General features: G+C 38.0%; 1 protein-coding gene across 1 annotated transcript in view; it reads right to left on the bottom strand.

The window, feature by feature from the left end:
- Window positions 1–12,285: 12,285 nt before the first annotated feature.
- SPRY3 (sprouty RTK signaling antagonist 3) overlaps window positions 12,286–27,652 on the bottom strand; it is a 178,160-nt gene continuing 162,793 nt past the window's right edge. The window contains exons 2-3 of the mRNA XM_003921788.4: window positions 24,311–24,487; window positions 12,286–18,670 (exon numbers count right to left, since the gene is read on the bottom strand). Coding sequence (XP_003921837.1) covers window positions 17,698–18,564 — 867 coding nt within the window. The 5' untranslated portion in view covers window positions 18,565–18,670; window positions 24,311–24,487 and the 3' untranslated portion in view covers window positions 12,286–17,697. The remainder of the gene's footprint in view (window positions 18,671–24,310; window positions 24,488–27,652) is intronic.

A 27,652-nucleotide genomic window follows, 5' to 3' on the forward strand; every position in this document is an offset into this window, starting at 1 on the left:
ATGCTTATTCCCTATTTCTGTACCTTTTTTTTTTCTTCTTCCAATGACAGCAATATTGCAGGTACATCTTTTATACAAAGAAAAAAATATACTATTGTGATTATACAGAGGGCCCATTGAAATTTTTAGCCCACCTTTTCTTCTGGTTGTTTTTCTTTTTTTCTTATTCCTATTATTATTATTATTACTATTGAGTTTTGAGAATTTTTTATATACTTTGGATATAAATCCTTTGTCGAATAACTGTTTTGTAAACATTATCTCACAATCTGCAACTTGTCTTTTTACTTTGACAGAATGTTTTGAAGAATAAAAGTTTTATATTTTGATGAAATCCAATTTATCAATGTTTTTTCTTTTATGGCTTATGCTTTTTGTGTTCTGCACACAAAAAACCTGCAAGATCTGCACATATACCCCAGAACTTAAAGTATAATAAAAAAAAATCTACTTACCCAGAGGTTGTAAAGAATTTCTTTCTCTTTTTTCATTTCCCATTTCAAATTAATTTTTATTTGCATGAAGTATCAAGTTGTCAAGCTTTTTTTTTTTTTGCATATAAACATCTACTTATTCCTGCACCACCTGCTGTAAAGATTTTCCTTTTTACATGTAGTTGCCTTGGCACCTTCATAAAAAATCAATTTACCATGAATATATGGGTCTCTTTCTAGATACCTTATTCTCTGCCGTTAACCTGTATGAGTTTTTGCCAACAGCAAACTATCTCGACTTCTGTAGCTTTATAGTCTTTGAAACATTTTTTGTTTAGTTGTATTGTAACTTATGATGAGTAAACAACCATATGCCTTGTAAAGTCCTTGGCTTACATTCATCCATATTTCATGTTCTTAGACCTAGAAAAATCTTAGACCATATATTGAATACTAGAACTTACTGAGCATCTCACATAGAGCAGTCTAAGTTAACACGGTGACAATTCAGGATTCATTCCTTTCTACTGGATTCATTCTTTCCGTTCTTGCGGCCAGAAGTTGGTATTTTTTGAACCTTGGTCCAAGTACTTCTGTTCTCATCTCTTTATACTTTCCCCTCTCACAGCATCAACTGTCTCCTTTATCTGCATGATTTCCAAGTCTATATTTCGAATCCATTCTTTATATCTATTTGAAAAGCACTTGTTCTGTATTAACAGATTGCTACTGTAATGATATAAAATTAAACATTTATAAATGGAATTCATTTGTAACTAAAATCTCTAACTTACACTTTTTACAATTTCATAATTCTTGTGACTTAAACTCCAACCTCTGAATTACATTTGACTAAATTATCTTTTTATATTTACCAAGCATATTTTTTTCTTTATCTTCATATTTACTACTTTGTGTATGGTTTCATGAAAGCAATTTTAACTTGTATCCCTGCCTCTTTCAAGCATCATTCTATATATTATAGACAACTAATTTTCTAAAAACTTTCATCAGACATTTAAAGTTATCTTTACTTTGGTTCCAACTTATTTTTCTAGTCAAAAAATATATTTTAAACTCTTCACTGCAGACAGAGCATCTCATTTACTTGATCAGTGCATTTTGCCTCATTATCTATTTTCATATACACCATTCTTCCTGTACAATTATCCTGACACCTTCCTCTGTGTTTAATAGTAAGTCTTGATCTCAAATAGTGTTTTACCAGTTTGTTATTTTAGAAAATTCATTTTGATATCTAGGGCCTTTGTATTTCTATATAAATTGCAGTACCAGCTTGCCAATATCTTTCAAAAACCCATTGAAATACTGATGAGCTTGAGTTAAATCTATGAATTAATCTTGGGAGGATTGACACTACTGAGTCTTTGAATCTATGGATATGCTGTATGCCTCTATTTATTTTTCTTCAATTTTTGCAGCAAAGTTTACAGTTTTAAATGTACAGGGTTTCAATGTATTTCGTTAACTATAACCTTAAGTAATTCATGTTTTTTGAATGTTATTTTAAATGTAATTGCTTTTTATTTCAATATTCAATTGTTACATGCTAGTTTATGAAAATGCAATTGACTTTTATATGTTGATCTTGTATCTTGTGACCTTGCTCACTTATAATTTTAATAGTCCTTTTGGAGATTTCCAATCTTTGTCTTTTATTTCTTATATGGACCTTATTGCAATGGCTAGGACTTCCAGTTATTTAAAAATATACAATTATTATTGACTATAATTACTCTATTGTGTTATCAAATAGTAGGTCTTATTCATTCTTTCTATTTTTTTTTTTTTTTTTTTTTTTGTATCTAGTAACCATCCCTGCCTCCTCCCAAACCCCAGCTACCCTTCCCAGACTCTGGTAGCCATCCTCCTACTCTCTATGTCTGTTTGTTCCTAATCTTAAGGGTAAAGCAGTAGGGTTTTTTTTTGTTGTTGTTTTTGTTTGTTTGTTTGTTTTTGGTTTGTTTGTTCGTTTGTTTTGTAGGTTCTCTTTATCAGGTTGAGGAAATTCCCTTAAGTTTCTAGTTTGCTAAGGGTTTAAAAAAAATTATTATTATAAATTGGCCTTGAATTTTTGCAGATGCTGTTTCTGCATCTATTAAGATAATCATATGGTTTCCCCCTTTATTCTAACGATATGGTGAATTTCAGCAATTTATTTTCAAATGTTAGTGTCTTTGACCCTTGCATTTCCGGGATAAACCTCTCTCAGTCATGATGCATTATCCTTTATATATCTTGCTGGATCCAATTTGTTAATATTTTTAAAAATACTTTTGTGTTTTTGTTCATAAGGGATGTTACCCTGTAGCCTTCTTTTATTGTAATAACTTAGTCTGGTTTTTAAATCAGAGTACAACTGGCCTAAAAATTACTTGAGAACTGTCTCTTCCTTCTCTAATTTCTGAAATAATTTGTGTAAGATTGATGTTACCTTTTCCTTAAATGTTTTATCGAATTCACGAGTGAAAACTATCTGGTTTAATGGTATTTTAAATTAATTATTAATTCATTGTCCTTATAAAATATGCTTTTTGAATTTCCTATTTTTGAGTAAATTGTGGTAATTTGGTCTTTAAAGGCAAGTGTCAATTTCATTAAGTTGTAAAATCTCTTGGCGTAAAATTGTTCATAGCATTTCTTTATTATACTTTTAATATGTGTAGGATCCATAGTGATGTTCCCTCTTTCATTTCTAATATACATAATTTGTGTCTTCTCTCTTTTATTTGATCAGGTTAGTTTAGTGTTATGGATCTTTCCAAATAGCTCTTGGTTTCACTGATTTTCTCTTTTGTGTTTCTATTTTCGGCTTCATTTATTTTCTTTCTTATTAGTTTCTTCCTTGTACACTTTGGGTTGATTTTGCTCTTATATATCTAATTATTGAAACAGAAACTTACGTCATTGATTTGAATCCTTTTTCCTTTTCTAATATAAGCACTTAATACCATAAATTTCCCTCCAAAGGCACTGCTTTAGCTACATATCACAAGTTTTTTTTCTGTAAATTTAACCAAAATCTCTCATTTTTAATTTTCTAATTTCATACTTCTAGTGACTTAGACTCAAGCCTCTGAATTATATTTGACTCAATTATCTCTTTGGATATTGAGCATGCTAATTGTTTTATTTTATCCTCATATTCACTACTTTGTGACTGTAACAAAACAAGTGCAGTTTCGTTAACATGGATACATTGTGTAGTGATGAAGTCTGGGTAGCTATTCTCCCACACTTTTTAAAAGAGATGGTGTCTCACTATATTGCCCAGGCCGGTATTGAACTCCAGAGCTCAATTGATCCTCCCACCTCGGTCTCTCAAAGTGCTGGGATTACAGGTGTGAGCCACTGTGCCCAACCTTCCCACAAGTTTTGATATACCACGTTTTCATTTTCATTCCGCTCAAAATATTTTTGGAATTGATTAGTATTTTTTTCTTCGACTCATGTGTTATGTACAAATATGCTGTTAATTTTCAAATGTTTCAATATTTTTCAGATATCTTATAGTTATAGAATCCTAATTTAATTCCACTGTGGCCAGAGAATAAACCTTATATGATTTTGCTGTTTTTAAGGTTTTTTTTTGTTGTTTATTGCATTTTAGGTTTTGGGGTACATGTGATGAACATGCAAGATTGTTGCATAGGTACAATGAGACTTGTTTTGTGATCCAGAATATGGTCTGTTTTGGTCAATGTTCCATGTGCACTTGAAAATAATGTATAGTTTGCTGTTGTTGGGTGGAATTTTCTATAAATGTCAATTAAAGCATGTTGGTCAATAAGGTTATTCAAATCTTTCATATTCTTACTGATGTTCTGTCCATTTGTTCTACCAATTACTGAGAAAGGTGTTGAAATATCCAAGTATAATCACATTTTGTTTATTTCTGCTTTCTTTTCTGTCAGTTTTTGTTTCATGCATATTCAACCTGTTAGGTGTATGCACATTTAGAATTTCCATGTCTTCTTTGAGCATTAACTTGTTTATCATCATGAGATGTTCCTCTTTATTACTGAAAAATATTTCTTATTCAGAAGTCTATGTGATATTAATATAGCTACTCAAGCTTTCTTTGGATTAGTTTTTGTATTGTATATCACTTTCCACATATTTCCCTTTGACTTATCTATGTCTTCATAATAAAATTATAAATAAAATTGGGTCTTGCTTTTGCATCCAAGAGAGGAAAAGAGAAGAAAAAATGTTTTTGTTTTTGTTTTTGGTAATGTGAGGAACTCCTGTTTGAAAGTAAAAGTAAATGAATTGAATATATTTTCCAAGATGAACATACAGGAATTAGCAACATCTTCCCTCATAAATTTTATATTTGAGCAGAAGACAGAAATAAATCCATAATTAAATAATTAGTAGTGTAGTCAGAGACAGCACCAAGTGCTATAGAAGTGTACCATGAAGGGCATAATCTAGTCTTCAAGGAACCAAAACAAAAGGTTTTCCTGAGCAAGTGATGGTTAAGAGATGTAAAGAATGAGTAGAAGTAAGCTATGTAAAGGGGTTTGCTCTGATAGAACAATATAGGCAAATTACCTGAATCAGGATAAACCCTGTTTTATCCTTAGTATACCTGGGGTACAGTGAGGGAGAAAAGGTAGAATATGAGGTAGGAGAGAAGTAGGCAGAGGCCTAGCAATGTTAAGAAGTTTGATTTAATAATTAGGGAAATACAAACAGCAATAGATAGTAAGGCAATGACATAATAAATTTTACATTTAAAAATATTATTCTTTGCTATGTGGAGAAAATATTGGAGTAGGGATAAAAGGTTTTATGAGGAAATGAGTTAAGGAGCTGTTGGAGCAATGCAATAAGGCATTAATAAAGCTTTTTTGTTAATAAATTGTGGTTGTGGAGATGTAGAAAAGTTAATAAATTAAAAGAGATTCTTAAGAAAGTAGAATTAACAGCACTGTTTGATTCATTGCATACAGGAAGTGAAGAGAATGAAGATAGGAAGATTCATAAGCTTATGGCTTGAGCAGTTGAGTAGATAGTATTAACATTTATTGAGTTTGAGAACCATAAAAGATGTGCAGATTTGAGGAACAAAGTTAGTCCAATTTTGAATGTGTTGAACTTGAGGTATCTATAATATATATAGATATAGAGTATGCAATAGGATATAGCACCGAGCTTAGAAAAATGGTGTGTGCTGGAGATACAAATGTGGGAGTCGTCAGTATAGTTGAAGTCATAAGAGTGTAAATTTCAGAAGAAATGAAGAAATGGTTCTTGGGGGCCAGGGAAGAGTTTTGGGATGGTATTTCTTGGGAAAAGTGTGTAGACTTGTAAAACAAAAGGTACAGGAAGAGTCCTGAGTACTTCAATATGTAAAGGCCAGATAGAGGAAAAAACCTAGAAAAAGAGACTGGGAAGTAACCGCATAATTAGGAGGGAAAACAGGAAAATGTAGCTTAATTGAAGCCATGAAAGGAAAGAACTTAAAGGAGAGAAGGGTTAATTACGTTGAAAGCTGCTGATAGATCTAGTAAAAATTTAAACAATGCATGTTTAATTTCCATGCATACATTCCTAATTGATGTAAGTAGCAAACAAGGTGGTATTGTAGAGAGCAAAGAACATGGTGCTTGAGACAAACCTGGTTTTAAATCCTAGGTCTTCTTTTCACTTGTTAGCTTCATTGCGTTATATAAGTAACAACTTTCCAAAGCCTCTGTTTCTACACCAGTTGTCAATAGTGATAAAATATCTGTATCATAAAGTTGTCATGAACATTAAATATTAATTTTATGCCTGAGACATAGTAGGAACTCAATAATTGGTATCTCTTACATTCATATGGTAATTGTTTCCAAATGTATTCTTCTAGAAGTATTTTTTACAGTAAAGAGACCCAGTGAACCTGCCTTTGTTATATAATTGGCATTCTTACTAGCAGAACTGTATGTTTTCTCTAATCATGATAGGCATCACTTTAATGGAAAGATTCTGCTGGTGTTTTGTTTTTCTCCAGTTTATACTTTCTGCCAGAGAGATGTCACACATTTCCAATTTCAGCCAACACTTTCTATGAAGATGATACTCAAATCTTCATCTCCCTGTAGTCTAGGCTGCATTGGGAATGAAATGAAGCCATATATGGGAGAATGAACAGTCTTTACTAGAGAGTACAGAAGGGGAAGCATTGTAATCCCAGTTAATTCCAAAAGTGGAGAAATGAAAAAAGTAGAGGTTCCAGGAGCAAGAGAATAGTTTTGGGAAGGAACAGAGTGGAGCAGTACATAGAGCAATGTCTCTGGCACATAAGAGATTTGATCCATATTTGCTGACTTCAAGAAAGAATGCTTCAATTTAAACTCCCACATATTCTTTTTTTTTTTTTCAGAAAAGCTGAAATTTATTCAGAGGAAATCTGTATATCCTCTGTCTTAATTTAACAATTCATTTCTTTATTCAACAGTAACATGCAACGTCTCCAGCCATACCATCCTGAACACGCCCGATCTCATCTGATCTCAGAAACAGTAACATGCAACATAATCAGGTAGTAAGAAGTCCTATGAAGGAAAATGAATCAAAACTAGAGGCTAAAATGATGAGCAATGCTGATTTAGGGTGTTCAGGGAAAGCCTCCTTGAGGAAGTGACATTTGAGTGAACTCCTGAATTAAGTGAGAGAGCTGGCCATGTAAATAGCAGGGGAAGAGTATGTAGGGCCTTATAGTCATAACTAGATGAGTCTGGTTCTAAGTTAATTGGAAGATCACTGGAGGATTTTATGCAGAAGAGTGAGAAGATCTGGACTTCATTTTTAGAACAAGCACCATGGTTTCTCTGTTAGGATTAGACTTTGGGATTAGTGGACTCAGGGAACTGCTGCAATTATCAAGGGAGGAGATAATTTTGGATCAGAGCAGGTAGTGGCAGTAATGATACTGAGAAATGGTCAAATTCTGGATATAGTTTGAGGGTAGAGTTAACAGGATTCATTGACTGATTGGCATGAGAAAAAGAAGTCAAGGATACCTCCAAATGGTCAGTTTGAGTCTCTGGAAGAACAGAATCATCATTTACTGAGGTAAGGGAAAACTGAATGACATAGAAATCAAGATTTATCTGTTAAACATGTTGTTTTATATTATTATTAGGCTTGTAGGTAGCGATTTTAAGTGAGCAGTCTGGAATTCAGGGGAGAGATTGGGCTAGAAACATACATTTTGGAGTTGTGAGTTCATAAATGGTGTTTAAATCCAGGATCGTAGATGGGATAACCACGAGAGTGAGTGTAGATAGAGAAGAGGACTAAGAACTGAAACTTCAGGCACGCTCATATTTACAGTTCCGGAAAATGAGGAAGGACTATCAAAAGACTTGGAGAAGGAGCGATCGATGAGTTGAGAGAGGAATATGGAGAGTGTAGTGTGCTGGAAACCAAATAAAGAATATATTTCAATATGGACTGCCTTTTTGTTCAGGCCATGCTTCAGTAACTGCATGCAGGTGTAGCTTGAGGCTACCTCATTCAGCTTTATCTCATACTATTGCTTCCTGCTGTGGGACTTCTCTGCCACCACCATGTGGATCACTTGAAGGATCCTGCTCAGTGATTCCAAATCATGTGCCAACTTGCAAGTGCCACTGAGTAAACACCCTCTAGGATTACATTTAATTAATGGGAGATGAGATTTGATAGAAAAATCACTCTCCTCTTCTATGTGTGGTGGAAAAATCTGGGACACATTCTACATGGCTCCTTAGGGAGTCCTCAGTGGGAATCATCCTCAGTGGGAATAATCCTCAGTTGCCTATAGTAGTAAACAGATCGGTAACATGCCCTTGGATTGATGTTCCTTCCTTTCCTGGCTCACCTTTCTCAGTCCCCTTCTCTTGTTTTCTGAATCACTTCCCCCAAATAAACTAACTGCATGCAGGTCGTTGTCTCAGGTAGGGGGAGCTGTTAATTTAGAGTGCGTGATCAGCTGAGACAAATGCTAGTGACAAATTGAATAATATGACTGAAAATTGACCACTGGAGTTAGCAAGGTAGGATCATTGGTGACATTGACAAGAGCTATTTTGGTGGAGGATTGGTTCAAAAGCTTGACTACAGCGAGTTCAAAAGAAAAGGCTGTTTTCCCAAGGTCACACGATGGGAGTGGAAGCATGGAGGAGGTGGGTTGTTGAAGGTGTGATGAGAGAGAAGTGTGAAGCAGTCCTTTTAAAGAATTGATTTGAGGCTGGTTGCGGTGGCTCATGCTGTAATCCGAGCACTTTAGGAGGCTGAGGTAGGCGGATCATTTGAGGTCATGAGTTCGAGACAGGACAGGCCAACATGGTGAAACCCTATTCCTACTAAAAATACAAAAATTAGGTGGGCTTGGTGGCAAGCACCTGTAATCCCAGCTTCTTGGGAGACTGAAGCAGGAGAATCGCTTGAACCTGGGAGGTGGAGGTTTCAGTGAGCTGAAATTGCACCACTGCACTGCAGCCTGGGGGACAAGAGCAAGACTTCGTCTCAAAAAAAAAAAAAAAAAAAGAGTTGATATAAAAATAAACTAAAGAGAGAAATATGTGTTCTCATTGTTCAACACCCGCCTATGAGTGAGAATATACGGTGTTTGATTTTCTGCTCTTGTGTCAGTTTGCTGAGAATGATGGTTTCCAGGTTCATCCATGTCCCTACAAAGGACGTGAACTCATCGTTTTTGATGGCTGCGTAATATTCCATGATGTATATGTACCACATTTTCCCTATCCAGTCTATCATCATTGGGCACATGTACCCCAAAACCTAAAATGCAATTAAAAAAAAAAGAGAGAGAAATAAAGTAGAAATATCTGGTGGCATTAGGGAGCACTTCATATGATTTTGTGTTTTTCTCTAATCACATTCATCTGTTTAGATGAAAATGTGGAACAAGTGATTATATTTAACTAACGTTCAGATTTTGTCAGCCAGCTGTGCTTGGGAGAGAGGGAGTATAAGCTGGGTAACAAGGGAGGTCAGAGTTTGAGGGGGCATGATGGATAAAAAAAATGTGGATTAAACATAATATTAAATGTTACATACAAGTCATGTCAAGATATGCTCTCAGAGTGTAAGAAGGCACTATTAATAAATATTCTGAGACAGTAGTAGCTGAGACAGTCCTTGGCAAATCAGGACATATTATAATCCTATTAATATAACCATTTTAATACTGAAAAGGAGACTGCAATAGTTAAGAGCACAAAATCTTCAGAGCCATGGTTCCTGGGTTCAAAAGCAGGCACAGAAAGGCTAATTTGCTAAAGGTGGTTTAACACACAGTGGAGCCATCTACAATCCTCTAGATGAAACCCATCAATCATGGTTCCCTGCATTGCACACTGTCTTGTGTATTATTTGTATCTTCTGATTCTAAATTCAGTGCTGCTTTTGGAACTCAGGTATGCTCTAGCGGCCAGGCGTCCCCAAACTTTTTACACAGGGGCCCAGTTTACTGTCCCTCAGACCGTTGGAGGGCCGCCACATACTGTGCTCCTCTCACTGACCACCAATGAAAGAGGTGCCCCTTCCTGAAGTGCGGCGCGGGGCCAGATAAATGGCCTTAGGGGGCCGCATGCGGCCTGCAGGCCGTAGTTTGGGGACGCCTGCCTAGCCTCTTATGCAGTAATTACTCTTTATTCTCCTTCTTGGTTTCAGTCTCCATCCTGTTTATCTGAAGTGCTCTTGAAATCGATTTCAGTTTCTCCAACTATTAACACCTACCACAACCAAAAATTTGACTCTTCCTTCAGAACTACAGACTGAGTCTGATTTCTCGTTCTGTCCACCTGCACTTTATGCAGTCCATACATAGATTCTTGTGTTAATTGTTGTCAGGCAAAGCACAATAACTTCTTCGGCAGTGTAATTACTAGCAAGGAACTCTTTGGGTCTGTCTGTATATTCTAGGAAATCATACGGCCCTGAAATATGGCCTTTAAACAACTCAATATTTCCTGAGCATAGGTCATCACCTCTTAATTACCTGAAAGGAAACCCCTGCCTGAGATGACTCTGAATTATAAATATTTGTCATTATACTTTTAGGCCTCTTGATTTCCACTAATTCCTTGTCTCTCTACCCTCCTCTTAAACGGGAGATATTTAAAGAGGAAATGAGAATATATTTACCAAATAGTTTTTTAAAATTTACTTGTAATGTGACATATAGAATTACTTAGTTTAATCATGGCATGTTTTAAATTTGTTAGTATGGTTCGAATAAGAGGATAAAGAAGTGCTTTATTAAATACATATATTTTTGTATTAAATAACTTTCAAATAATTGCTTAAAATCATTGGCAAAAATGAATGATGAATTAGGAATGTATGTTATAATTTCTAAATAAGGACGACATAAGAGGTCCATTTTATAAATGGTACACAATTTTAACATATAAACAAGCAGCCAGATGTATGACTCCTAGGGGTATATAAATGACCCTCTCTGGAAATTTACAATATCCAGGATGGATAGGCGGGATTGGATATGGATATCCTGTTCTGGGGCTCTGGAGTTCAGGAAATGTGTTTCTTGTTGATAGAGATTATTCTGGGACTACTATATCCTCAAATAATTGGTTTCCTCAGATACACCAAGTCAGAAAGCCCCTTTCCTCCATTCTGGCTTCTACAAAAGAAGCTCCTCCTAGAGGGCAACCCTCCCCTTGGCTTTCCATGGGTACTGCCTTTCAGAAGAGACATCCTTTTTTGACCTTCTCCCTTCAACCAGGATCAGCCTTGGGAATGAGATGTACAAATTCCATAGAAACCCTGGGCTAGTTCAGTACTAAGGCCATGTTGTGGTTGATTGAGTATAAAAAATCCAGGTATCCCATGGCTTTTATAGTCCTCTTGATCCCTATTCCAGCAATGGCAAGAGAAAAATGTATGATCTCTTTCCTCAACTGCTAATTTTGGTTGTCACTGAGGTAAAGTTCAGTTTAAAGGCACATACAACCTACAAAAATGTTCAATCTTGTTACATGCTATCAGGTAGACACAATACCCAAATGATTGAGTAAAAACAAAACAATTTTTATATTGTTTTAGAGACTCAGCCTCACATATATGTTATACATTAATTCACTTACATTTGTGTAGAATCTTGTATACTAAGAAAAAAATGCTTCTGATTTAATGATTCTCATAAACTCTCTAGGCTTTATTATCTTCATTGTACAGATGAGAAAAGCAAGGCTCAGAGAAGGAATGGGGTAGAGATAGAAGCAGTGTAGTATAAAGACAAGAACTCTGGCCTAGGAGTCTGCTGACGTGGATTCTTATATTCCTGACTTTGTCACTAATTCACTGTTTGGTTATGAGTAAGTCACTTTCCCTCTCTTAGCCTCACTATCTGCATTTATAGAATAAAGTGATTGGATTTTCTCAAATCTGTTTGCATATTATAATCATCTGGGAACTTTAAAAATCCATTCATCAGCCCCACCTCCAAACATTCTGATTTAATTGGTCTCAGAGTACTGTTTTCCACAACACCACTTTGACTCAGAAAAAACTAATCCAGGAAAACCACAAATCCAGTCTGGTATTTCTCTCTGAAGGAGAGAAACATTGTCATTTAGTATAAGATCTAAGAGTACTATGGAGCATGTCCTAGAAGGGAGTTTGAAAGGTAGATAGTTTTAGTGGCATATTCTAACTTTGAACCTCTAGGAAAGGTCTCTCTCTCTCTCTCTCTCTCTCTCTCTCTCTTTCTCTCTCTCTCTTTCCCTCTCTCTCCCTCCCCCTCCCTCCCTCTCTCTCTTTTTTTTTCCCACTCTCTCCCTTTCTCCTTCCCCCCACATTCCTGATGAAAAGCTATAGGAGTTTGGAAAAGAAGACAGCTGATATAATTCAAGGACAAAATGGAATTCAAGGTTACAACTGAACCAAGTAGTTAGTAAATGGTGTTTTAGGTGAGAGAAACAAATTGATTACAAAGCTTTTTTCTTTCACATACCTCATTTTTCTTAACCTTTATTTTTCTTTCTGGATCCACATTTACTATTACTTCCCATTACTTTTTTTCCTCTTTCTTTCAATATGGTTTATGTAAGAAAGGCCTGGGGCCTTCTCCTCCTTAGGAGGCCTTCACCTCCATTGGAAGGGGACCATTAAGAAAAAATTCACAGAGTAAATTTGTTTAAGCCAACCAATCTCTGTTATAAAAACAAGTATCCCCAAACTAATTCTGTTAAGCCTTGGTGTGTGAATCCCCATCCAAGGACACACGATTTTCTGTCAAAGACTATAAAGCTGAATATCAGTCTTTTGAAAATTTCATGTAATATAAATAATTTTCTATATAAAGAAATGCATATGTGAATAACTTAATAATTGGTAGACATTTTTAAAAAATGAGTATACCTTTTCTTGGATTTTGTTTATAGTGTTTCTTTTTGTTATCACAGTGATAAGACTTTGAAGATGAGTATTAAAGTATGAGCCTCAGAGAGAAAAGGGCCAAGGGAGTCATACAATGTCTTTTAGTTTAGACCTTAGGACATAGGTTCAAAATGACTCTTCAGGGTTTATGTATGGTTGACCACATCTTGTTACAGTAGGAGAACACGCATGTGGCTTGATGTTAAAGCCTTATATTAATAAAGCTAGGATATTTGCCCACATAGCCACTTCTGTTTTCACCAGTTTAGTTAGTTCTTTAAGGACTTGGGAGCTTTCAGAGCCTTGACATCTCTGTCTTTTACCATCAAAGACATGACTATTACATAGTATGATCAAAAGATTGCCATGTTAGTTTGGGAATGACAACTTGTGGATTAGAATTACCCTCATTTTCAGGAGACTGGCCAACAAATACATATGGGAGCTAATATATATAACTCGAATTGTAATGACAGCAAGATTCCTAACAATAATCAGTGTTATTCCCAAAATGCCTTTTCTTATCTTATCCATCCTGGCCTCTAACAGCGGCAACACTGATAGTGTTATGATCTTAACTTTGAGGGTCAAAATGAGGATATGGGCCTAACTTAGGATAAAGGGACCAAGAATTTCAGTCCTACTAAATCTTATCAAACCTTAGGCCAAAGGTCCAAATGGGGCACTAACGCTTTCACTTTATGTGATAATGAACTATAGGACATAGAGAACTATTGTATATGCAAATAAAAGGTAGTATACTATGTCATGCCATAATTAGTGGCGGAAATATTTTTAAAAAGCCAGTCAACCAACTCATTGCTTTATTTTCATGTTACAAAATACCTTGTTTAGTCATTTTTTTCCCCGCGTTTATTGACTTGACCAGTTTTCCTGCTATTATGCTGATGAAAGCTAAAAGAACATATGTGCATTCACATACATATTTTGACTTAGACATGCTTTTGGAAGAGTTCAGTAATATCAAATTCCTTTTTATTTTAAGAAGAAAGATATTTTGAGAGTTTCTACTTTGTTCAGAAAAAAAATGATTTAGTTCTCCATGGCCAATAAAGATAAGGCTAAGAAACTCTTACCCTCTTTGGCACAAGTGAAAATACATTCTTAATAGCGCTATATCATAAGCTAAGAAATGGTAACTGGCTGCAAGCATGATTTCAAAAGAAATAGTGGAGAAGTTTGTAATGCCACCATTTTGGGAACCAAGACAGTTAATATATGATGTTTGTAACTACTGCTTTACTTTTAATATAGGAGAATACGTGTTTTAACTCCTGATTTGCAGGTGAACCAGAGTTAGGGCAAGAACTATTCACCATTTGAGGCTTGTTACTCCAGAATGGTTTACATTTTGCTCTGGAGCATGGACCTGCGAGTCAGACAGCCTAGGTTCAAATCTTAGCTCTACCATTTACAACTGTTACCTTTGGCAAGTCACTTAACCTCTCTGTGCTTCAGTTTTCTCATCTGTAAAATAGAGATTTGAGTGACACCTACATTGTAGAATTGTGAGGAATGAATGAGCTAATATAAGTAATACACTAAAAATAGTGCTTAGCATATAGTAAGCACTATGTAGCTGTTCACTGTATTTATTATTGCTATTGTGATGAGGGAAGATGGGCTGGAACCACAGGAAAACTCTTGGCTGATGCCATATGAAATGTATCAAGGAACCAATATGTAGAAAGCAGTAGAGTTAGTGGCTAACAGATAATTTAACTGCAAAAAAAATGCTAAGCAGGAAACACTTCTAGATATTCTTGTTTATACAGGACATGACACAAAGTACAAAAATAATGAAAACAGAGCCTCCCTGCAGGATTTAGAGTTCTTTCATATATATTTTAAATATACATGTGCAATACATTAAAATATATAGAGATGTGTGAATATATATTTACATATATATATATATATATAAAATCACAGAAGGGATACATATGCACACTCACTCACACATCCATGCGCATACCCCAACAGGACCCATCTATACATAAACCAGATGCAGTCCATATCAGGCCAACTTGGACACAAGTGAAAGCCCTGACTCAGCAGCAGATTGCAGATTGCAACTGCATTTGAGTAACCCTTCAGTTTCTTCTACCAACTGTAAGGCCATTTAGAAACACACTGAGAAAGGCTCCTCTGGGTGTATGGCAGAACCCAGGGCCCCCCTGGCAGTGCACAATTTGCCTGAGTTAGGACTGCAAGATTGAGATATCAAGGAGCTATCATGAAGGAGAGGCTTGTGTTATTTTGGGGCCTGAAACTAATAAGCAAACATCCATAGAATAACTTTAGCTCCAGGAACAATGCACTAGTGTCAGAGAATCCTTAGATAACTGAGCTCTAAGCACATTTCAGGCAGAAGCAGAAAAGTGTGTGTTGCTACTCATCACCATCCAGCTTGACCCAGAGAACTGGGCACAGGTTTTAGGGGTAGATAAGTGTAAAGTACAATATAGCAGACTTGTAAGATTAAAAAGTTACTTAAAATGGAAGGATCTGAAAGCAACATACGAAGTTACAGGTATTGGTTTGGGTTTATAAATGTTCCAAGAAGCTTAACCTTATATATGGCACCATTTGCAGCAATATCATTAACATTATTAATCATTATCATAACATATTTATATATACAAAAATAGAGCAAAGCAATTCTAGAAGAGGAGGTGTAAGTGAAGGTGTGGGGCTGTGTGCAGCCCAAATGTCAGTACACTTCAGGAAGATTCAGAACCAACAAAGACTGAGTGGCATGTATTTCTGTACTATGTATCCAACAAAAGGACATGGATGTCCCCTCTTTCCCCATGTATGACTATACACTTCTCCCCACCTCTCCACCCTGCAACACACATCCATGCACACTCTAAAAGAGATGATCTATAAAGTTAGAGTCTGGAGGTCTTAAACTACGTTGGAGCACCTTGATTTCAAGCAAGTGCCCTCAATCTTTGAATTCCTCAGTGAATTTTGGATTCACTTAAAGAAAGGAACTGTATAATTCTTGTGTCTTTCAGCAGCAGTCTTTAGGAGCCTGCCATCACCACTGCAGCGTTTTCCCATTGAAGGGGGTTCACAGCACAGGCTCTCTGTTTTTTAAGAGAGAATTCAGTTCTCTGAATTATACATCGTTCATCTCAATTTTTCACTGTTGCTGAAATTTTAGTTCTCAGGCAGCTGCCATTGCAGACAAAGCCAGGAGCAAGCACAGTGTGTGCAGCAAAGAGTAGATGCAATGGCGAAGATACAGCTTGGTCAGGGCTTCTTTAAGGTTTTCTTTTCCACACTTGAGCTTCTACAAGGTGACAGAGCCAAAGGTGATGTCCACTGGGGGCAGCATCAACACCTGATAGTTAATTAGCTACCCACCATGCACTGGAGAAAGACCACCACACTAACTTGGCATGGTTCCTGAAAAGCTATTGAATGGGAATGGCTTTCTGTCACTGTTAATAGAGCCCTAGGAAAAAGTCCCCTGACTCACTGTGGTACAGGGGTAAGAATAATGAACTAAGAGTCAGAAGGCCTGTATTCCAGTCCCAATTCTGCTGTTAACTCAGTGTGTGGCCTTGGGCAAGTCCCTTCCTATCTCCAGGCCTCAGTTTTCCCATCTGTAAAATAAGGGAATTGAACTAGATTAATAGTTAAGATTCCTTCCAGCTCTAACGTTTTATGACTTTTTATGTCCATTATTAAGGCCTGAGCCATGCAGTCTCAGGGCAGTTAGCTTCTAAGAGAGAACATACCTCTGTAATATCCTTTGCTTTGTTCATTTAGCTATAAAGCACGTCTGCCTTTGGCACTTGGGTCAGACATACAAAGTTATGAGCATCCTGATTTGCTATCCTACTCAGCATGCTAGTGGAATCTGTCAGTATGATAAGTTGATTATTGAGACAGGGAGAAAAATTCCAACTAGTTAAACCTGGAAATGTAAGATAACTTTGCCTCATGTGCTCACAAACAGGTGAGAGTGGTTGTGAGCACACACACACATCGGGATACAGACTATTGCTAGTGATCAGTTCATTACAGTAATCCATTTCCCTTAATAAAAATTAGTAAATAGTGTAGCATAGCAAAATTTGGTGTCTAAGGAAACATATATGGAAAAACAGCACTTTTGGACATGTTAGAGGAAGAGGGACAAGTAGAGAGAGACAAATATGGATGAAATGAGATAGAAATACAGGCAGGGAAAGGACCAGTCTGAAAAAGGAGGGGAGAGGTAAAAAGGGAGGAAGAAACAGAAAAAGTAAAAGTAGAGAAGGTAAGAATGAAGGGGAAAGGAATACAGAACAGAATAAAGAGGAGAGAGGAATAGAGAAGAGAAGGGCAGTAACAGGGAGAAGGAGTCATATTCCCTGGAAGGTTGAACGCTGTTCCACATATACCTGTGAAAACCATATTAGAAGAAAGCTTCCAAAGGCACAGTGGAAAACAGAGTGACGATCAGAGCCTGCATCGAGAGGTATTACACTGGGGAGCCCCTAAACCTCCACGTTGCTGGCCCTGTCAGTCCTCAGTGTTCAAACCTCATACCTATATATCACCTGAATTTGCCATGACAGCCCTAAGGGCTGAGCTGGCGGGGTGTAAAAAGACTGAAGATGAGTGGGATAGATACTATGAGAAAGAACAAGGCATCCTGCACCAGGATGTACTTGGTCATTCCCCTGACACTGCAGGAACAAAAGAGGAGAGGCCCTAACTTTGGCTAGTTTTTCACTCCTCCCCCACTCCAAAGATGAGGCCTATGCTTTACCGGTGGGGGCTAGAAGGAGAAAAGCTCTGAATCCACCTTGTGGGAAGGTCATACAGACTTTTCCTGGGCCTTGGGGAAGGGTGCACTACCAGAAGAGATCTTTCTGCACACAGTGTTGGTGTGCCTCTTGCAGCGGCAGCCTGGTCGCCGGAGGCTATCATAGCCCTGTTGGCACAGATGGAGGCATCCACGGGTAGGCAGGTAGCAGCACAGGCAGGGTAGGAAGAGGGAGATGAGGCTCATGGCTGCCCAGCGGACAAAGCAAGAACTAGGCCCACAAGAGCAGGGCTCATCAGCACAGTTGTCTTCATCATCAGTGGAGCAATGGTAGAAGAGGCCCTTGACACAGCAGAGACAAGTGCCATAATCAAGGAGGCTCTCAGCAGAGCAAAGGCAACGCTGGTTGCACAGCCAGCAGGAGGGAAGAGGGCGCGCCGCTGTGCAGGGGACACACTTGCAGCGCCCACACTCCTCACAGATGAAAAGGTGCTCACTGGGGTGCCCTGCAGATTGCTCAGCTTCTCCCTTCAGAGCACCATCAGCCTTTGGGTGGGGCCCTGTTCCAGGCTGTGTTCGGATGCTGGATTGGCCTGAAGGTGAGGGTGTAATGCTGCCCAAGAGCCTTTGATCAGAGGCAGTGGTGCTATGGGACATTGAGCTGGCAATGCTAGATTGGCTCAGATGCTGAGGCAAGGGCTGCAGTTGATGGCACTGGCTGAGACTGCGGGGGAGAGAAGTAGGCATGGTGGCCAGAGACCAATCAGACTTGTGGGTTTGCACAATAAGGGAAGGGCTAGAGAGGGCCTGTTTACAGGGGGCTGGAGGCCGTTCCACATAGTCATTGCTAGCATGAGTAGAGCGCAGCTGTTCAATAGGCAGAATTTGTTGAAAATCATCTGTCACCGCAGCATCCATTTTGACTTGATTTTTGAGCTCTGAGTGGTTTTAGGTCAGGGTGGCACTTATGGTGATAAAGAGGAGCCCTTGCAGTTACATGGACCTCAGGGCACATGAAAAAATCCTAGGAGACAAGGAATAAAAACAGTAAATGAGAACACACAGGCATAAGTTCTTTGCAAGAAAAAGCTCAGGCCCTATCACCACCACTACTACCTTCAATTACTTTACAGTAGCCTTCATGCTACACCTTTATTCTGCAATTAACCTCACCTACCTCTCTATGGGCAAATCTGATCATCCCATGCAGACTATAAAGAAGTTTGGGAACAAAGATCAGATAGTTGATTCTTTTTGCATTCCATCAAATGCCTAGTTTTATAGTAGCAGCTAGCTCATTCAGGTATTTGCTGGCAGAGACATCTAATCCTTGAGCATCAGAATTCTAATACAAGTGGAACATAATATTAAATGCAAAGGCTATTTTCTGAAGCAATGCTGAAGCAGAAGGGAAAGCCTCAAAAGTCTCCCATGAGAAGTTGCTCATATATATATATATATATATATATATATATATATGTATGTATGTATATACATAACCAATCAAAACTATCTTTTCAGTGTAATTTATGATGATAAGCAGAAATAAACAGATGAGAAAGGACATTACTTGATTCAGTGAATACAGGCAAGCGAGGAGAATGCAATAAAGGCAGCAAATACACAGAGGGCAGGAATTAAGCTGTCTGTAGTGTGGTAGGCAAAAAAAAAAAAAAAAAAAAATACTTCTCAACAGCAAAAGGAAGACAAGACTAATCATTTTGCAGTTCTCCTCACCTTATTGGCTGCTTTAACTTACTAAGGAGGTGATTCTTTTTAAATGGAATGGTGGCTCCAGAATCAAACTTTTGTACATGTGGGAGTAATACTGGGGATCAAGGAACTACAGAAGACAAGTCCTGAATTATTTCAAAACTTATCTGTAATTATACCTATCGCTACCTGGAGTCAACTCTGTATTGATGGAACTTACCAAGCAGAATCTGCTTGGACTTCTTTTCTCTATCACTACCTTACACAATAAACTGACTTTCTTAAAGAGCAGTGACATTCTTATACCATATTTAAGCTAGGCTGAATATCTAGAAAACATATGCTTGCATTTCCATCGTACCACAATCAGGAAGAGGTGGTTGGTCACTCCCTGAAGAATTTTACCAAGCCTAGAGCTGATAATGATAACCATGGGGAAAATATTGTACAAATAGTGGACTGCAGTATCACGCCACCTAGAAGACTGAAGAGCCAAAAAATGTGTACATGAGGAAACCTCAACACAAATCCAGGAAACACGCTGGAGGCATTAGGACCTAGCAAACACTAGCATAAATAAAGTATATATTTGAGGTCCATCAACTTTCAGGCCTCCTCAAAATAGATCAGTTATTCATACTACTGTATGTGATGGATAGTTTGAATGAATAATAGAAATGAACAAGTGAGAGGGATGGTGCTTGATTAGGTTTTCATAAGCAAGCAAACATGACACTGAAATGGGCCCAAAGCTCAGTAACAGGAAAAATAACGATACAGTTCATAAAGGACTCAGTGGCTAATAATATGACCAGACTCAGTTGACTTTTAAGGCTATATACTCATGTAAATCTGATTAGCTGAATTTACATTTGTTCGTGTTTTGAAAATATTTAATTTGGTTAAAAATAACTTTTTGGCACATCGCATCAACCAGTCTGACAAAAATCTCACTTTTTACCTAGTTGTTTTGGTGTTAAATAAATGCAGCACAAAAGAACGCAAATAAAAATTACAGAAACTCTCAGACTCAAATACTTATGTCATTTTTGTCAAATCACTTGCTTTCTTTGGGCCTCAGTTTCACCACCTATGTGAAACTGAAGGATATATATGTGAAGTGAACAAGGTGATCTTGAAGGACCTTGACCCATTATGGTCTGTATTTCTTTCTATAACTACACAATTTTACAAAATAATTCTTTGCATCCATACCTTCTACACTCCAAGTCCTTGGCAGTAAGGTGGGCAATGTGCCTTTATTTATTTGGGCATTCAAAAGTAAATTGTATGTTTCCTTTATTTACTTGCACTCCAAGGCTCATGCAACCTGCCACCTCTATCTTTGCTGTATCTTTATAGATTCATAGTCTCAGAATTGGAAAGGAACAGGCAGCTTTCATGTACACACCCAAATAAAAAAGGACACATTGTTCATTTGGCTTGGAGGGTAGTAAATGTAGGAACTTGGGACTGGGAGAGTCTTCTGACAAATTTATGAGAAATAGATTTATGTCCTATTGATCATCTAAAGAATATGTAGTGCCCTGCAAGTCCTTTGTACTGTAGTAATATACATGCCGAATATAATTTAGACTCATTGATTTCCCAAAGGAAACTAGATTCAAAACATATTGAAAATTCCAGGAAGCAATGATTTAAAGGAAGGTTTATAAGGTCTCAAAGTTACAGGAGATAAACAGGTGAGATTCCAAAGACAGGATTCCAGGGATGTCACTAGGCACCTCAGGGACATGCCCAGAAGGTTGAAAGCTAAGCTGGGAGGAATCTAGGTCATAATATAAATGACTCAGAACAAATAATGAGAATTATTTTCAAAGGGGATCCTGTCTGGAGAGCAGAAGGGTACATGGTGTTTAGGCTGAAAACCTGTATTTGAATATTGGTTAGATTTCTGCAAGACTGGTAAGTTGAGATGCTTGGTTGGATGATTAAAGGAAGCTGTGGGCATCAGTCTAAAATGATGATGTACTGTCTTGCCTACAGGTACGGGGACTGACAGGATGAACTTAGAAGGTTTCCTCATGCTCTGTAGAATCTTTTATTCAAATAGACTTTGGGATCTAATGTGGAAGTTGGCAGTAGGACCTGAATAAAATCAGCGTGTTGAGTAGGATTTAAGGATTGAATGACAATAAATTGTCTGCCATTCCAGACGTGCTGAATCTGATCTGGCTAATGGGATAAACTGAAATAGATACTGTACAGGAAGGTATGAGGGAAAATATGTTGAGAAAGGAACAGGCAAGACACTGCCGCAGCACATAGACTAGATGAAAAACTACCACTACATGAATGTTTATGATTCAGAAATCCACCCATTAAAGAGCCATTCATTGTGAGCAACAGTTAAGAAACTGACTGTGCAGTTGGTCAATTCCATATTCTGTCGAGAGAAAGAAACAGAGAGAGAGAGAGAGAGAGAGAGAAAGAGAGAGAGAGGATGTACACATCACATATTATTAAGAACAAAGGTGATTACAGGTCTTGGCTGTACATTGATGGGATCTAGTGATTTTTGTCACGTAGTGCCTCTGCAGTAATGAATGATGCATTGTAAACCCACTCCCATCCCAGTCTTTCTGGCCAGGTGCTCATAGCTTTCTAAACAGTTTTTCTGTAGCCTTGAAATTGCCATGTTCAACCAAAAAAAAAAAAAAATTCTTTTCTTATGCCAATTTAGGGACTAGAAAGCTAAGCCCATTCAAGAAATGCTAATGTTTGTTAATGAAAGAAAATGTATTTTCTCTCTGGAACCTAAAGTCTGCCATGTTGAGAATAAAGTTGAAAACTTTCCTATCTAAAGCCCTTCTATGCCAACACCTTAAGACAGTTCTGATTTCTATGGTAAATCCTTTCTGATATAGTATGACTCAATGTTGATTTCAAAGAAGAGGGGGGAAGAGGAGAGCCTGGCTCCTGTTTTCTCCCACTCCCATGGGTTCAATGCTGTTTTGTACCTTACTGTGTAACAGCTCTTAGGTGTGTTGATTTTTTCTATGCTCTGCTGTTATATACACTCCGTCTCAGAATAACTGAAAGCAAACATGGGGGAATTTCTGCTATGGCGTTATATGTTTTCTTAGTTCTACTGTTCCGAAGTCTGCTCTCTAAAAATCCCTCTCTGTGCAAAAGCATTTGCATCTCTATCAAAGCACTCCCCCCTTACAAATACCAAGTTGTATATAGTTTACATTACTAACCTCTCTGCCACTGACTGGGCCTCCCTCCTACCACATACATCTTGCTGGAGCTGCCAGGTTCTCACCACATTTAACTCTTAACTTGACACTTTGCTACCCTAGTCCTATTCATTACTTTAAAGGTTTCATTAAGACTCGTAGCAGTTTATTTCAAACCAGGGAGTCTTGCAGTTTTAAGACCTTGAATTTTTAAAGATACAGGTCTTTTAGTGATGAATGATACAGGGAAAAATTGTAATACCAAATGAGTTCACATACTTCTAATTCTGAGGAAAACGCTAAGAAGCTGGTTGTTCATTTAAGAAGTAGGAATCTTTTTAAAAAACCCAAATCCTTTTATATGACACAAGAAATTTAAGTTCTAGTCCTAATGCTGCTCTACTTTGCTGTGTGGCTGTAGACAAATGACCTCTGTTCTGATCCTGAGTTTCTTCATCAGCAAAATGAGGGAGTATAAAAGGAGGGGTTTTAAAGGCTTTTCTTATCCAGATGCTCTAAATTTTGTTGAGTTTGTTAGTTGCATTTCTCTGTTGCAAAAGTCTTTCAGGAAGAATTAGTCTCTTTTCCTTTAGGTTCTTTACTTCCTCACTACTCAAGTCCTCAACTCTTAATAAATATCTTCAAATCCAAGTAACTCAGATCACTATCTAGACTGTTTCACAGCTACTGAGACCTAAAAGCAGAACACAAAGAGACAAAATATATAGAACATTATAGAAACGTCTTAGTATATATTTGTTTAGAGGCAAAGAGAGCAAGACCAATATTTCATTGTGGATAAACTGCTAGCCTGTGTCTTATTTGTATTTATGAATGCAGCTGACTTTTTGGGAACATGATTTAACACCTGGTATATCCAAATTCATGTGATAACACATCATGTTACCGCGAGGTTTTAATATTCCCAGAAAAGCAACAATAGTTTGCATTTCAAAACAGATTTTCTGCTTAAGAGTTCAAGGTTTGTTTTCTGTTCATCCAACTTGGTTTGCAGCATGCAGAGGCGAATGATAATTATAATTAGCTCCATGGAAGTGAGTGTGCAGTAAACCATTGCCTTAGGTCCTATCAAATGCCTATTGGCTAACTAGACATGCTCACAGGTTCTCACTTTTGACAAAATTTCCATATGCCACACAGAGACATGTGCACACGTACCCAGGCACGGATCCAGAGATTTCTAAATCATTGCTCTGACTCAATGTAAGTGGGGGGTTATGCCGTGTCAGCTTGCGCCATTTCTACCCAGGGCAAGGTGATGTGATGAAATCTGAACGATGCACAGCCCAGACTTGTGAGCCAATAGCAGGCTAGCTCCACGCTGACAGGATGCCCGCTGGGCAGCCAGACTGGCCTTAGCACGGGTTCTCTCTCTGTCCTCAGCTTGGGTGGTTAGGCTGCGTTATGAGAGGTTTAGACAAGTATCAAAATGCATTTAAAGGTTAACAGGTTAGAGATTAAATTGACATTCTCCTACAAAAAGACTATTTTGAAATTCTATTTTGATTAACACATTTCCAATATGGATAGTTTTCTGCAAAAGCGGATTTATTTTAATATGATTTAAAGGGTTTTTATTTTATTCATGCGCTTGCGCGCGCGCGCGCAGGCGCGCGCGCGCACACACGCACACACAGAGACAGCACAGGATGGCTGGAATGAATGGCAATCTGTGCATTGCACAGAAAGAATTCTGGGGTCTTTAAGAGCTAATTTTTATGGCTTACCTTGAGGAAAGGGTTTATCCATGCTGAGAAAAAAGCAGAAGAACTAATGCCCCATCTGGCTCAAAGGATTTCTTCTCCTGAGTCTTCAGGTTTCTCCACCTCTCTTCGGAAAGTCTGAATGAAAACTCCTTCACCGGCAGGCAGTGGAGCCAGAAACAGAGATAGTTCTGTGTTGTTCTTTGACACAGCAGAGAAAACAGAAAAAATAAAAATAAAAAACCAAAGCCAAAACCAAACCAAAACAAAACCCCCCCCCAAAAAAAAACGGGGGAGGGGGCGAGTCAGACCTGTAGTGGCATATACTTTGTATAGATTTTACAGGCAGATCTAAATCTTGATGCACGTATTTCCCAAAGAAAGCTCAGCAGGGTAAGTTGTTCACCTCCTCCTCTTTCTCCTCCGCCTCCTCTTTCTCCTCCTCCTCTTCTTTCTCCTCCTCCTTCTCCTGTTTCTCCTCCCCCTCCTCCTCCGCCTCTTTCTCCTCCCCCTTCTCGTCCTCCTCCTGTTTCTTTTCCCCCTCCTCCTACAGTATTTTCCTTCCCCTCCTCTTGCCCTCCCCTTTCCCTCCTCCCTTGCTTCCTCCTTTACCTCCTCCCCCTCCTTCTGTTTTGCCTCCGCCTCCGCCTCCGCCTCCACCTCGGCCTCCCTCTCCTCCAATGTGACAGATGAACAGAAGCAGCAGAAACTGCAGTTGTAGACACAGGGTATCTCTACGGAGCAATAGATACCGACAGTGTGTGATTATTTATATGGCTCAGGGTGTGTTGGTATAGAATCTGCAGTGGGGGCAGGGAGTGAGGTTGTAGTGTGTTCAGCTTAGCTAACCGGCTGTTTTGTGAATGTAGATGATTTCTGGAGGTCTTGTGAATGGGTTATAGGGAAGGATGGGAAAGAAGGGATTTATTGCTCCTTGTTATTTCTTTCTCTCCCCCTCTCTGTGTCTTTTGCTTTCCCGGAGCTGTAGCTCTTAATGCTTGCCTAAGTGGCGTCATCCAGATGAAATTGAATAGACCCATTAAAACTCCCCATAGGAATCTCTGTATCCTGTCCCTGGGTAATGACTGAAACAAAATTTAAAGGAAAATGGGGGTGGAGTGGAGAGTAACAATTTTAAGGAGGTCTCATTTAAATATCTTTGCCAGTCATATTTCTACCAATCTACTCAGCCTGTGCCGAGTGATTGCAGCTTCAATAAGATGAAGAGAAAGAGCGTCTCCTTTGTTTAAGGGTTTCTCCCACCTCTTTTACTCATCTGTTCCCACTTTTCAGCCCTAATGATTGTCCATCCATTGCCACTGGGAAACACTACCCAACCTACTTTTCCTTTAGCATGGCATGCACTCAACAACAAATGTTTATTAAATGCCTTCCTTTGTGCTAGGTGTTGTGGATTCAATAAGGAAGACAGACAGGATTCCTGCCTTCATGGAGCCTCCTTGGGACTGAAAATAAAGCAGCCTTGGACATTTTCTCTTAAAGCCAAGGACAAAGCTTTCTGTAAATTACCCTCAGTCCACTATTTAATTCAATAGGAAAAGATCTTTCTTCTGGGCATCCAGACAGAAGCACTTGGATGACAGCAAGCTTTATATTTAAAATAAAGGAGATCTGATTTCAAGTCCTATTTCAATGGACAAGTGGCAGGAGCTTGGCCATCAACATTCTTAGGATGCTTTGGTTACCTCATCTATAAAATTGAGATGGTAAATGGTGACAGTTCAGAGTAAAACAAACTGTGAGTCAGGAAACTGAGATTCTTAATCTCATTCTAACTCCTTGTGTGACCTTAGCAATTTACTTCCCCACTAGAGTGTCAATTTTTACATTAACATGAAGGGATCTGATTAGGTAACTGCTAGCGTCCTTTCCACCTCTGACACTCCATCATTTACCCTCTCTCAGATGTGTTAAGAAGACAAAAGAAAGCATGAGATGAAAAAAAGTACAATTGTGTGGGTCTGCATGCTCCTGTGTGTATGTGTGTGTTGAAGGTGCTCCAAACGGTTGTGATTACATGTATGTAAGTATGTGTGTGTGTGTGTGTGTGTGCATGCATGCCTGTGTATGTGTTTGTGTGATTTCTAAACAAATCCAGATCTCTTTTCCCATTTGGAATTTCTAGTCAAGAGGTTTTCCTATGTAAATTCTCTTTTGTGGCTCACACCTTTTCCTTACTCTTAATATGGGCTTGAGGTTATTAAGATCATGAAAACCCTTAAAGCTAAACTGTAGGTTCATCTACAGAAGAAAATATACTTACTGATATATTTATTCACTCACTTATTCAACAAATATTTATTGCACATTAACTATGTGTCAAGCACTGTTCTAACTAGATTCAGGTCAAACAGATCAGCGTTCAGATTTTTGCTCCTCAGCTTAGGAGCTACCTCACTTTAGGCAATTCAATTCACCTCCTGGCATATAGCAAGCACTCCATGAATAGTAGTTATGAATGTTAAGAAATTGTTCTTCCTCTAATGTAACCCATAAGAGAGGCAAGAGATGATTTCGATTTGAAGTCCTTTTATTTTTTAAAGTCTAGCTTTAAAGTTGAATAGCTGGGTTGCCTAATTCATTTTCCTCCTTTACTCTGTGGGCCTATATTAAGGCAACATTGAAAACAATTGGGATTATTCAACCTTCTCACTTCTTAGGATGACACCCAGGACAAAAAAAGTTAAATTGATGATCATTCATTCATTAATTCATTCAATAATACCTACTATGGGTCACTCATTAAAGGCTAGTAATTCAACAGCTAGATTTCCTGTGCTCCTAGAATTGACATTCAAGTGGGCAGGGAACATGTTTACTCTGTGCCAGGTGCTGTTCTAAGAATTTTACATGTTTTAACTTATTTAATTCTCACAACAAATCTATGAGGTTTATTTATAAGTGATACTGATTTTTAAAATGAGAAACCAAGGTCCAGATTTTAACTCAGGCTTACTAATTCCAGAGCTTGTACTTTTAACCACTATACCACAGTATCCAACAATCTGCAAATCCCTTCGGGGATTTTTGTTCTAACTTTTAAAAATTATTTGGTAAATGCTATGGTCTGAATATGTGTGTCTTTCCAAAATTCCTATCTTAAAACCTATCCACCAATATGATAATATTAGGAGGTGGGGCCTTTGGGAGGTGATGAAATAATGTATGTGGAGCCCTCATGAATAGGATTAGTTCTTTTACAAAAGAGGCCCCGAAGACCTGCCTTGCCACTTCCATCATGTGAGGACACAGTGAGAAGGTGCTGTCTATGAGGAAGTAGGACTTCCCCAGACACTGCTAACACCTTAATCTTGGACTTCCCAGCCTTTACAACTGTAAGAAATA

Source organism: Saimiri boliviensis, chromosome X, assembly GCF_048565385.1.
Source record: "Saimiri boliviensis isolate mSaiBol1 chromosome X, mSaiBol1.pri, whole genome shotgun sequence".
In the NCBI taxonomy this organism is placed as follows: Eukaryota; Metazoa; Chordata; class Mammalia; order Primates; family Cebidae; genus Saimiri; species Saimiri boliviensis.